The sequence below is a fragment of the Atta cephalotes genome, assembly GCF_000143395.1.
Source record: "Atta cephalotes unplaced genomic scaffold scaffold00087, whole genome shotgun sequence".
NCBI classification, from domain to species: Eukaryota; Metazoa; Arthropoda; class Insecta; order Hymenoptera; family Formicidae; genus Atta; species Atta cephalotes.
In genome coordinates, this window is record NW_012130151.1 from 485,218 (window position 1) to 500,082 (window position 14,865).

The following is a 14,865-nucleotide window of genomic DNA, read 5'->3' on the forward strand; positions in this document are numbered from 1 at the left end:
ATATATATATATATATATATATATATATATATATATTTCAATTATCGTTTATTTAAATATTATAAATTAAATAATAGTATAATAATATTTAAAATGTAAATCTTAAATACATTCTTGTATATTATTTGTTTAAAATAATATTTTTTTAAATACTAAAATAATATTATTTATATTATCTATATTCAAAAAAAATTATTTTAAAAAATAATACACAAATGCCTCCAAAATAATATACCTTCAAATAATATTACTTTTTTTATATTATTTTTATTTGAAAAATATTTTTAAAAGGATAATACACTAATAATACACTTTAAGATATACATACAATGAGAGCAAAAAGTATTCGTACAAGGAAATTTGTTATAAAAAAATATTATTTGTAGAAAATAAACATTAATTAACAATTTTACATTCTGTTGTAATATGAATAAATGAGCTTAGCATGTATTCCTGATTTGAATGATTAGAAGTAAAATTTCTCATCTGTACAAATATTTTTTAAGCGTTTAAACAATACAATTTTTAATTTTCACTTATTTTTCAGATGATATATTTTGTATAATTAATACACATCATTTTGGTATATATATAATTTTAAGAAACATATAATCTATTTTATTCTTTATGAATAAATTGTTAATTATCCAACAAGAAATGATCGTTAATTAAACGTCGAATTGACATCAAATTGGTGTTAAAATCATCGAATTTATATCAATTCGATAATTCATTTCTCGCTGGATAATATTATTAAGGGAAAAAATTCGTAGCGTTTTTCCCGTTAAATGTAATGAGAAAAATGAAGTTTTTTTAAAAAATATTTTCTCTGTACGAATACTTTTTGTACTCACTGCATATTGTTATTTCAATCAGTACTTGCGTTTATTGAAGCTTCGCTCGAAATACAATATTTCGCATACCAAAAACACTTTTTTTCGGTATATTTTCCTTCAATCGCTGAGTTGCGCGTGACGTTTGAAAAAACGGTGTACGTGTTTCTCTTCAGATCTATCCCCACTCAAGAGCGGCCGCACGCCTGCCTGTTGGCACCACTTCTCCCTCTCCCTCCGGCGGCCCGCGACGTGCCTGCTATGGCGATGTTTACAGCGTAGTCACGGCAACGGCTCATGTGATCAGTCGGTGGTCCGTCGCGCGCCGGGTAACAGTAGGCGTTCTTCGCGGTGTGTATCGAATCGGATTGTGTTTTTGACTTTCGTTTCGTATCACGCCGCCGTCGTACGTTTCGACGGACTACTGTTCTGGTTCTCTCTCGGAACGTTGACAACACTCAACACGACGATCAGACAATTCGAATTCGACGGAGAGGCGAATCAGTGGCGCGAATATCCGGAAAAGTGACGCGATCGGACGTGCAACTGTGCGTAAACAGTGATGTTCGGATACTATCGTGTTTCTCTCCTTTAACATAGCACTCTGTATGGATCAGATTGCAGGACTGACATCTCGACGAAAGCTCACGACGATAACTTCGACATGAAGCATGTCGCGATAATCGGAGCACCGGCGAGATGCGGATCCCTCGTCGCATGTCGTTTCGATCATTCGATCATTCATGCGGATTAAGTGACGCAGAACCGGCAGAACGTGATCGACGCGCGCGTGCTCCGAATCGATCAAAATCCAGTAATATAATGTACCGCGTGAACGCATCGGTGATCATTCGCGAGTATGATTGACGGACGATCAAGGAGCTCTAGAATTTGAGTGTCGTAAAAGAGAGAAAGGAAAAAAAATATATTTGTATTTTGCGGAGTGACGTGAAGTTCGCGGGGGAAGTTCGAGCAGTAATCACGTGATCGCGTGTCCGCGGTGGAAAAAAGCAGAGAAAGTTCGCGGCGTGTTATGGTCCGCGTGTTTTCTTTCGCGGGACGAAATGAGGACGGCGACGCAGCAGCGTGGTCGTCGATGAACCCTAAGGACAAATGTGCGGATCCCGTGGTGGTGGAACAAGGCTCGTGGCTCTGTAAGCCCACTAGCAGCCCTCAAGCTTGTACGCCGCTTACCGTCGGCGCGGGTATGATGCCACGAGGTCTGCCGACGAGACGTGGCCTGCAGGCGTTAGCGCTCGTCATCGCTACCGCCTATGCCACGATTCTCCTCTATCAAGCTATCGCACCGCGTCAGGTAATTAGAACGATCATTATCAGTCGTTGCTGAATATAACTATCCGTATTGCTGACGACAGTTCTGTGTAGAGATAAAAATGACCCAATTTCACAACATCTCACCCGGTAATTTATTTACTCGGTAAATTACTCGGTAATTTTTTAAGGCTGGTAAAATAATAATTTTAAAACATTAAGAAAATAAAGTAATTTGATATAAAAGCGTTTAGTCATTAACCCTTATGAAAATAAAAATCGGAGCGTAAATCAGATGTAATGGAAGAGTAACAGAAGCGTGAAACTTCTAGAAGACGAAAATTGGAACAATGAAATATAAAAGAAGCATTTACGCTTCTTTTACATTTTGATGTTTCAATTTTCGCCTTCTAGAAGTTTCGTTTACGCTTTTATTATTCTCTCATTATATCCGATTTATGCTCTGATTTTTATTTTCATCAGGGAAGTTAAAAACGCTTTGTTAACTAAAATTTTCATATTATATTGTTATTATATATTGATGTAATAATTAGACAACCAACAACCAACAACGTTTAAGACAAGAATGACAAATCAGGGACGATTTACAACAGGAGTGGCGAGTGGCGCACTTGCACACAATTCAATTGCACACATTACTCACATTGGTCTGTTCCTAGTAATTTTTCACCAATGAGATTATATTAATTTTAATTAACTAATTAGTGATGTGGACAATTGATATACCGTTTACGATATCGTAATTAACAGCATCAGTCGGCAACTTAATACGATAAGTAGCCACACACTTAAATGAGTCTGTGTCATATAGACACGTTTTGTTACGAAATTAAATTATATGTTTAGATTTCGTCAATAGTTATTCAATCAGCGATTCCTATTAGGAATATTAGAAGAATGTTGTTTTATTTTATACAATTTATAAATAGGAAAATACAGTCTATTTGTACAATACATAAAACTATAAAGACAATAAATACAATCAAAATTACCAATAAATTATCATTTTACTGCAATTTTATCGCAAGTAATTGTAAAATTGAATTTGACAATATTTTTATATCTCTAGTTCTGTGATAGTTGCAGGCTTATTCTCTACAATGCTCTTTATTTCTCGTTTTTTGCTTTTTTCTCCTTTGTATTTTCCCTATTTTATCAACAATTGCATTTCTTTCGAAATTCTTAACTTTTATCTCGGACGATATAAAACAAAAAGAGAAGAGTCGAAAAGACAAAATGTAAAAAATAACAAAAAGCAAGAAGTAGGAAAAACAAAAAGCACATTGTAGAAACAGACTTAACTCTTAACGCAAATTTCATTGTCATTATAATGCTACTGCGCAGCTCTTTCATTATGATAAAAAAGCTGGGCAGTAGCGTTATTCTATAATGATATCGAAATTTTCGTTAAGAGTTACAGAATAGATATGCTGCGATTCTGTAAAGCTCGTGTCACATTACGAATTGGAGACTGAGGATTGCGAATTAAAGATTAGAATTCGACCAGTCAGAATTTTAATTTTAATCTGTTTTGTTCTGATTAGCTAATTCTATTGTTTAATTCGCAATCCTCAATCTCCAATATGTAATGTGACACGGACTTAAGGACTGTCACACATACTTTTCGTAGCGACAGTTTGGACATTGTCGTTGCACAGTTGTTTTATAAGTTGAGGAAACAATATGGAAATCCTGAAAAATTTCGAAAATATTGTATAAATTTTACAGAAAAGTGTTTCGGATAAAAGATTCGTTTAAAAAGATCTTTTTATTCTTGGATAACATTAAATTGATAAGATCAATAAATAGATCTTTTTAAGTCCTGCAACTTTTATCATAAACACTTTTCTGTAAAACTTATATTTTTCGAGATTTTTCAGGGTTTCCATAATTTTTTTTATTCTTTATAAGAAGAATAACTGTCCTTATTATCTTGAAAGTTTTCTCGTAATAAGCCTTTGTATTTAAATGAGTCATAAAGAATACTAGTATAAATAAATAAGAAAAAGTATTTTTTTTTATTAAGTTAAATTATTAATGCACATGATACCGAAGATAATATTCTATTTTTTAATTATTAAAGTGTGGCAAATATTTTTCGAAAGATATGAGGAATTTATGCGAATCTAGTAATACCGCAAGATTTTATAAGCTTCCTATGGTGCTCTGTATTGTGTTATGAATGTACATTGAAATTATAAGTATAATTGAAATAATGATTTATATTAACTTAAATTAGTTTACATCTGTTATCTGTTTTAATAATTGTATGTCAGAATGAGTTATGGATAGGCACATAAATTGGAGGACATATTAATAGAGAGCTATCTTGGAAGACATACTATATTAATAGAGACAAGAACATTTTTTTTAAAAACATGAAACATTTACATATTTTTAAATTTAAAAAATATCATAAGAAAAAGAAATAATTGAAAAATGGATATTGATTTCAAGCAGATGAAATTAAAACTATATTTAATAATTAAAATAATGAACATGTTGGTTTAAAGGCACATTAAGGGGCATATCACTATCACAATTGAAATAATTATTCTATAATATTTGCGCAACGACATATAACATTGTCGTTAAGAATTATAGAATCAGAATACTGAGCAGGGTGTTCAGAAATTTTACTCGAATACACTCAGGTATCATTTTGTTTAACATTCATAAGCATAAAATGATGCCTATGTGCATTCAGTGAAGTTTCTGAACACGATCCTGTGTTTGTCTATCGTCGAAGTTGAGCGAGATCGTTTGAATCCGACTAACAATAGTAATATATATTAGTGTATGTGGCATTCAAAACATTCCGCTATTATTGCTGTATCCTTGTACTTATTCTTGTACTCTTTTTTTGTTATCTAACTCAGGTTGTCGAAATTAAGATAATAAAAAAGTATGAAACTTAATCTGAATAATTCTAATGTTTCTAATAATAATTCTAATAATTCTAAATTCTCATACATGAAAAAGCTCGTATAAAGAATGGCACTTTTTTTTCTAATATAATGTATAATTTGAAAGAATATTAGTTTTTTAACTGAACTTTTTGCACTGTTTATCTTTTCTTTTTTTTCTAATGTAGAGAGAAATTAATTCAAGGGAAAAGTTGAACATGCAAAAAGTTTAACCGAAAAGAACAAACTTAATATGATCACAAAAAATTATCAAAATATTAATTGGCAGGATTAATTGAGGGGATGGACGGAATAAAGACACAATTCTACTTAAGTTCTTTTTCCGGAGATTATATAATATTTTTTTATATAATATGGATCGTAATAGAGAAGTATTATAACATTATAACATTCTTAAGACATTACATAAATTCATTTATTTGATACAGTATCCATTTGTGTATAATAAACAAGTAGCAAGTCATTTTAATTTTTAAAATCAAGATTTTGTAAAAGGTCTTTATTTATTATTCGCCCTCTTTTATAGACTGCATTATAAATATGAGCCGTGCTGTTTCCACATTCAAAAATAAATTTATTTGTCGCTCTGATTCTGTAATGGGCTTTCTATAATAAACCGTTAGTCACTATTCATGCAATAGTAATAAATTAAAATTATAAATCATAAATTTTATGAAATTATCCAGAATACTTACATCCAGAATAAATCATATCAGATCGTTACAATATTTCAGCTAGTCAGAAGAGTGATAGTTCTCAGAGCAATATACTAGAGAATTGGTCAGTCCTAACGTAATTTAAGTTATAAATTGTAAGAAATGAGATTTGGCCATCTTCACGCAATCACTGATTACTGATTTATTATTGTCTTATTACACACTATTAACTCGTTTACAACTCGCTCTCAATTTCTGATCTTTTACTAACAGCTTATTATTGTAAAAAGCTCATAACTTTTAACAATTCGGCATCGTTATATTGTCGTTGCATTGATTTTTTATCATATCCTCAAGAATCGGGGTACAAAAAAATAAATTTATCACATGCGTGAATGTGGAAAGAACTTAGCTCGTATTTAGTTTAATTTAATTAATCCTACAATAATGTAGATGATTTTATTATGAAATTATGATAGGTTTTCTTTTCAGCTAAACTTCTTGCACAATTTATCTCTTTCTTCTTTTTCTTTTCACGGAAAAAAAGAAAAGATAAACGATGCAAGAAGTTCAACTAAAAAAAATACAGACTATATACTTATTCTTTCAAGTTATAGAAATATTAAAAAAAGAGAAAATGCATGTTTTATGATAAGATTAGTATGTTAGAATTATTCAGATAAAGTTGAACTTTTTTATTATTTATTTACTTATGGCATATTCGATAGACTGCACTAATGCGCACTGAATTACGTACGAACTTTTTCGGTGCCACGCATTCGGGTTGTGCGCACTATATCAGTGCGTTCAAGTTGCCATATTCGGCAAATAAAAACTGATCCAATGAAGTGCTGAATTTGTATTCAGATCAACCGAATGAACGAGTTAAAAAAATGTTGAACATTTTTGTTTAGTGCAGTTTGGTATTTGAACAAACAAAACTAATTAGGTAACAAAAAATTACAAAATAGTGGATAAAGAAAGACTAAAATTATTTATTATAAATGAATTATTAGAAATAAGTAGTAGCAATGATGAAATAGAAGATATGTGTAATAAAAGAAGAAAGGTCAAAAGTTAAAAATTATGTGGACATCGTGAATATTCGGGCAAAGAAATATATAATTATATATGATAAAAAAACAAATATTTTTAATAATGAAAATATTTATGTTTACTTAGTTGTAATGTACGTTATTAGTTTCAAACTTAATTCTGCATCGTGTTAGGGCAGCACCGTGTCAGTGCATATGTATCGAATATTCCATTAATTTCAATCATTAATTTCAATAATCTGAAAAATTGATTTGAATGCTTATAAATGCATTTTCAGCATTTTATATAATAACACAATTTATGATTATTATTTTATAGATACATATAACATAACATAATATAGTATATGAAAATATTCAAACACAGATATTTTTTGAATAATTAATATGTGCATTTTTATAAATTTAACTGAGGAATATAAAGTACAAGTAGAGGAAAGGCCCCTATTATGAGATACCGATTCATTTTGAGTAAATGGTAGAAATCTGTGGGCAGAATTTAAAAAAATAATAGATCATTTTGAAGGGAGATCATTTTAGTAAGCTTTAAGGTAATGTAAAATTTAATTCAAATTTTATTTTTTTATAAAGAAAATTAAAGAAATGTAAAAAGTGAGCAAATCGCAAAGTTAAAAAATTGTGCTCCTAATATGAGATGTCCTGAGAAATCGATAATAAAACGCAAAATATTGCAATTACATTAGTATTGCAATTAAAAAACTTTATTTAATGTTTCTAAAATAGAAATAAACACAGCCAGTGCGCGTACAAAATGAATATGCGATGAATTGTACCTAGTTGACTCGTCTTCAGGTAGTTGGAATCAAGCATCGCAAAAAGTTGATGTTTATTCCGATTGTCCTTTTTATTATTGTACAATAACATTTATACTTTAGCAACAATTTTCACTATGACATAGGAGCATTATTTCATATTAGAAATATCTTGGGTATCTCATATTACGATTTCCATGCCTCACTGTTTTACGTTTATCATCAAATCTAACTTCTAATTATAATACATAATTAAACAATTCAACATATCACGTATTTTTCTATTAATACGATCTTACTCTATCACCACGTGAAGAATTTATTATCAAATATTTATTTATTAAATAATATTAAATAATAAACAAGGTTTAGAAGCTTATCTCAACGAAACTTGAAGACATCCAAATTTTAAAATCTTTTTTTGCAACGACTATAGGCACGATCTAATAATAAATTTTTCTAACTAAATAGTTTTCCAAGAACAGTAAATTCAATGGTGAAATCAATAGACGTTTATTAATTTAGCGGAAACGCCGCTATTTCATATTAGGCGCTTATCTCATAATAGAAGGTTTCCTCTAATAAAATCACATTCTTCAATTAATATTAAATAGATTTCTCTCTTTCTCTCTCTTTCTCTCTCTTACTTATACAGAGTTTGGAATTAAAATTAAAAGAAAATATTTATGAAAATATGAACATATTTTAATGAAAGTAAAATATATATATATAATGTCAGTAATAGACAATTTTATAGAAAAATAGTTTTTTTGATACGTTTATAGAAAAAAATTGATTCCAAATTAGCCACAAATTAAACGTTGATGCGAAATATAATTATTTTTATAGTTATTGTATATTACATATCTCTCAATGCTTCGGTAAAAAGAGATATTGTGTTTATGATATCATTTACGAAAATAATTGCTTATTAAAAAGAATATGTTTATTTTTCAATACTTTCTCAATGCCTTTTAGCAAGGAAAGCTCACTGCAAGAATCTCAAGAGAAAATTTTTTCTTTTTTCTTAATGATATATTCTGATAATTGTATGTCGCAGTGGGTCGACGAGATGAATGTGGCGGAAGTGAATAGCCGAAATGTGATAGTGGAAGTGCCGGCGTCAAGAAAGTTAATAAGCGAGGAGCTGCCGGTGACGCTGCCGGTGGCAACTGCGACTATGGCATCGTTCACGACGAACCTTAACGACGTGTTTATCAGCGTGAAGACCACCAGACACTATCATCATTCGCGTTTGCCGGCCATCATCGATACGTGGTTCCAGTTCGCCAGAAATCAGGTGAGCTTCTTTTATTCCGTGTAGATCGCCGTGAAATGCCAATATTCCGGATTCATTAGCGTCGCTCGATTACCTCGTTTCTTGCGCCCCAACCTTGCGACAACCTCGTTACAAATATAGCACGATCACCTAACACTGAAACTTCCTAAGAATATTGTTCAATAGTTGGGATATTTTTTGATATATGATCACTTATTCGATTTGTAACAATACTAACAATGTATTAACTTTATTTTTACTTTGCATAAATTCTACTACTTTCTTTATAAGCAGTTATATATATTTTAATATTTTTGATAAAATTATGTGATGTGTATTAGAATTATTCAGATAAAGACTTTAACTTTTAACTTTTTTATCATTTATCAATTTTAGTAACCTAGAAAATTGATGACGTGAATATTTACAGAAGTATTTCTAGCATTTCAAACATCGACAACATGATTTATGATTTTTATTTCATAGATGCACTATAGTATAACATAAGAAGTATACGAAAATACTTAGGATAGTTTTTATATAAGTTTAGCAAAATTGCGAACTTCGAATTATTGGAGATTATTAATTATTAATAATATGTAATTAAATGCCACTTTTATTGTTGAAACATATTTGATTATTATTGAATATAATGATTTAAAGAGCTTCTCAAAATTGCTTCAAGGATCAATATAAAAAAAATTCATTGCTCGTTCATTAATTCTTATTATACAAATACTATATAGAAAACATATTTGATTCCTCTTAATATACAAATAAATATGTAAAAAATAAGAATATATAAATTCCATGTATATATACATCCATGTAATGGATGTATACATGTAATTATTTAATTTAAATCTGAATACGAATATGCGACTGCGTAATATTTTTTAAATATTTTATATATATTTTTTGTAGGTAGAGCGAGATTATTCTGTCAGTTTCAACTTAATTTACAATAGCAAACAATTTTTTTGCAGTGACGTGTTTATAATTATATTATACAATCATTATTCCTTAAGCACAACTAATTAAATAATTAAAATGTTCTGTTCAAAGAAACATTATCGCGAGAAATGGACGAAAAAGTTCCGCTTTATTTTATTTACATTTACAGTTTAATAAGAAAATAATAATATCGGTTTTATTTGATATAACAATTGCAATGTTCAATTAGGATAGTTTTTACATGGATATAATATTTTTTATCATAAAAATAATATTATATACTATGGCATTTAAAAAAAAATGATTTTGGAGTTTGTTTATTATTATTTGATTCATTCGTTATTAATTGTGAAGAAAACTATTATTCGTAAAAATTATTTTCGAGGAGTATTGTTCGTTATTTGATTCGTTTGCCATTTGTGAAGAGACCAGAGAACTTGGATAAGAATTAATCGTGTTAAAGTATGATAAATGTACGCATAGTCTTATCGCAACGTCTCCATCATCGCGAGATTCATCTACATGCCTTCTTGTGGAGCGGAATAGACCACACTTTGTAACGACTCGTTGGGCTTTATCCAAGGGTATCGAAGCGTATTCGCGCGTATTTACCGTAGACCATGTCGCCGACGATCAGCATGAATTCACGATTTCTTGCGCCATGGGAATGAGATTTGTTCCACTCTTCCTTTCCTACAATTTCTCATTTGCCTTTTCGTAAATATCGCGATATACCATCCATACTCTTCGAAAACAAGGACGATATTTCACTCGAATTTTATGTGATATTATTGCTGTAGAATTAAATTAATTAAATTTTTTAATTTTACTTTTAATTTTTAATTTAAAATTACAAATAAGTAAATCTTTTGAAAAATTTTTTTTTTCAATACATAATTATGCTATTTTCACTGGTAATTAAATATAATGCATCGTATTCAGATTTATTAAATTAAATTATTGTGTATGTACACATAATTATACATTTTTATTTTTATATATTTGTTTTATATCGAAAAAAAATGAAATTTTCTATCTTTTAAGATTCAACTGGGCAATGAACAAGAATTTTTTGGTAATTAATACTAATAAAGAAACCTTGGGAGAAATTCTCATACGCTGGTATTATTCTTGCGTTGGATAAAGAAACAAAATAGTCTTGTATCTCTCAGCGGCTTCCGCGTCCTTCTGCACTTTGCCAGGTTAATATACCGTTCCTCCAGGTAATTACTACCTGGATTTTGCACGAGTTCTCGCGTTTCCTGTAATTTCGGTTGATTTTCTTTACGCTGTTCAGGGAATGGAACTTTAGTAAATTTAGTCGTGAATACATTATCATGTTGTTTATTGATATCTTGATTTGATTTCTCATTTAAGAGATTTTTTGTTTCACATCTATACTTTTATTTATTTAATTTCTGACTTTGGCAATTAGATATATAAGTATTCCTTATCGAGTTTTAATTTTGAAAAGTAATTGTTGTGTCTTTTTTTATATTATAATTTTTTCAAAGTTTCTCTGTGTTTTATTAATTTAATTTGATTAATTTATAATTAATAACAATTGATATATTGAAATAGGAATAATGACAAAAAATTTTGTACTCAATATTTCTACTTTCACTCAAAATGGCAGTTTCACAAGCTACAAAAATTAAAACACGATAATATAAAATAAATAAATGTCATTTAAGATATTTATTATTTATTCGGTTTTAAATATCTTCCAAATCTATTTATATAATTCAAACCTGTTCAATTCGAATTTTGGAGTGAAAACGCAAAACCATCGAGGCAAAATAATTCAATGTAGGTAAAATTTTGGGGACTGTAAAATGTTGATCTAAGTGATTCTTATCAGTTTAATAATTTCTGAAATCTTACTCATATTGAATTTTTTTATGTCAATGGCTTTGCATTTTGGCTTCGGAGCTCAAATTGGACAGGTCTGTGCTAATTAATAATATAATTAAAGCAATAATAATTAAACTGTGTAATATTTATATAATAATAATATATTATACATATATAATTAACAATATTATATTAATGATTGTCAAATATTTAAAATTTAATGCATTATAAATATAAGAGCACAATTATATAATAACAATTATATAAAAATGTAATTCGAATGTTAGAATAATCAGATTTTCAAGATAAATTGAATAATAAATTAGGAAAATTGATAAGAATTTATATGTCGATTATTTCTTAAAATAAAATAAAATTAAAATAGATAAATTATTTGAATTGATTATAAAATTATTTGAATAAAAAAAAAAAATTGAAATATAAAGAAATGACTCAATTGTTTAAAAATCAAAGTATGTATATCTAAAAGAGCTACGAGCCAAAAGATAAATTACAAACACAATCATTTCGATCTATCACGAGGTCATTATCAATAACAGTAAAATTTGAATTTAAAAGTATAACTATAACAATTATAAAGATCATTAGAGTTGTATGTCCGCAACGAAAGCATTTGTAATTCTCATGACACGCCACGGTGTCTTAATTTGCTTCGTATCCTGATTATTCTTTGCTCCCGTTGATCTCACGCTTTTTCCACGCGTACACTCGCGATGCCTGTGACTCGCGTCAGCATGCATTTTCCGCGAGCGAGAAAAAGTACGATGAGAATAATAAAAGTCTGTGTCCGGCTGCATACGGTTTGTGGTTCGTGGGAAGATCTCACGATTTACCTCCGACCCTGACGACCTCCGCGTTAGCCGACTTAGTCCACCCACGAGCACTCTCAACGAACTCACCTTTTTCGTGGTTTCTTTCTCGATAATTAAACGATGCACCACGATCCTGCAAGTTGGCTGAAATGATCGTTCTTTTATTTGCGTGTATGAGATCGAGAATGTTGTTGATTCTCACGCATTGTTGCAGAAATCCAATACATTCAATCAGTACATGATATTATAAAAACGTATAAAAACGATATTGCATGATATAATAAAAGGACACTTTTATGATGTAAAAAAGAGTATCAATTTTTCAGGTTGTTTTATATATTCATAACTTAATCTCATAATTAATAAAATGTTATATTTGTAAAAGAGAGTTGATTTATGTACACGTTCATAATTTATAAACGCGCATTTTAATAAACGGGGAAAATATCCAAAAATGAAGAATTTTATCGAATAAAAAAATAATATATAAATCAATAATTTTCAGCGGCTAGAAGACTTATTTTCTTTCCTGGCGAGATTAGAAATTCACAATCCAATTTACGGCAGGTGATTTATTGTGGTGAAGGTAATAGACTCTGGTAGAAACTTAGTCATCTGCACCTCCTAAGGTTCAAAATTATTTGCGGAGCAATAAGTCTTGAAAATGTAGATTGATTTCTTAAGACATTTGCAGAATTTATTTAATGCAAAACATTTTTGCAAAACAGTTTTATGTTGGTATATATTGTATACATCATTTATACTGTTATGGTTATCGTTTGACGTAGGGATTTTTTAAAATACAGATTTTTTTTGAAATGGCGATAGTTTGAAAAAAAGTTGCAATTTAAAAAAAAAACGTCTTTAATTGTCAATTAAAAAAAATTAAATATTTTGAAAAATCCTATGTCAAACGATAGAAAAAGTTGCTAAGAATATTCAGTTAAAACTTTAAGTCAACCGGATGAAAATTTTTTGAATTATTATGTACACCGTTTCGGAAAAATGCGTTTTGAGAAAACCGCGTTTAAAATTTTGAAACATTACACAGCTGTGTCACAGCAAGAATTTCTATCTTAACCTGTGATGTTTGCTTCATAAAGTTATTTATATTTTTTCTTGTATTCTTAAAGTAAGGTTTTCTTGTATTCTAAAGGTTGAAACTAAATTAAAGTAATAAAAAAATTTCGATTTTTTGAAACCTCAAGAATAGGGTCTCCCCTTAAGAACTTTGAAAATTAATATTGTAGAAAAAAGATTGATACTTTAGACTCCAACTGAAATCGTGAAATATAAAATGTAATATATTCACTTTTTAATAAAATATATCAATTATATATACATTTAAATTACCTACAGGTATATTTATAAATATTTAAACAAAACAATTTAAACAAAAAGCCTATTAAAGAAAAAATTAGAATTAAATAAAAATTATTTATATAATTTGTAATATAATAGTTAATTTTTTATGATATTTTGTATCTAACAATTCCAACAGAACATCATTTTATCTTTTAGTGTATATTTTTACATATATATTAAGGCTCTTTTCTGAAGTCTTAAATAAGTCTTTATGGATTTTAAAAAAGAGAAACAAGATTAGAGTATTGTATGTAGCAGTTTGCTGTTAAGGTGTTAAGTTTCTCTTCTAAATTGGACAGAGGTGAGCAATAGGTCGTAATGTTTTGATTATTAATATGTCGTATATCACGGGTAATAATGCGTTTTAATAATGCGCTCCACTGAGGAGGAACATTGATTGCGCATTTATTGTTTGTATTGGAGCAATCCCTATATTCACCCTTTTTCTCTTGGCCACCATCTTACGATGTTGTTAATGACCTTTAATGACCACATTTACACACTTTACTACTACTTCTTTTTTCGTTCTTGTGGTCAATAATTTACGCGGCATATAATAAGATCAAATAGTTAATAATTCGTTTAAGTTGTTTTCCAGACATTCGTTGTGAAAATAATCGAGATTTATATTTTGTTATCATAAAATCTCGATTATGTGAATGGCAGTAAAGATAGTATGCCAACGTATAATGCACATCTGTGGATATTTTTTACTATCTCAAAAATTTTTATAGTTTTAATAATTTGTTCGATTTTTTTTTTGAGCAATATATCCTTGGATGAAATATTCCAAATGAATTTTTGTTATGATTTTCCTATCTATTATTAAATATTTTAACAACATAAATCTATAGTGTTAAATTTAACTATTGTTTTAGTATAAAATAATGATATGTATATTGAGAAGGAGCAGTGGTGACTTAAATTAGATTAAATTTGACATTATAGATTTAACAGTGTTGTTAAAATATTTTAATTTTATTTTTTAGTATATATATATATATATATATATATATATATATATNTTATATATATATATAATT

At 28.9% G+C, this 14,865-nt stretch overlaps 1 protein-coding gene across 1 annotated transcript in view; it reads left to right on the forward strand.

The window, feature by feature from the left end:
- The first annotated feature begins 1,866 nt into the window (after positions 1 to 1,866).
- Positions 1,867 to 14,865, forward strand: part of LOC105624750 (fringe glycosyltransferase) — a 128,055-nt gene continuing 115,056 nt past the window's right edge. The window contains exons 1-2 of the mRNA XM_012206104.1: positions 1,867 to 2,148; positions 8,598 to 8,837. Coding sequence (XP_012061494.1) covers positions 1,867 to 2,148; positions 8,598 to 8,837 — 522 coding nt within the window. The remainder of the gene's footprint in view (positions 2,149 to 8,597; positions 8,838 to 14,865) is intronic.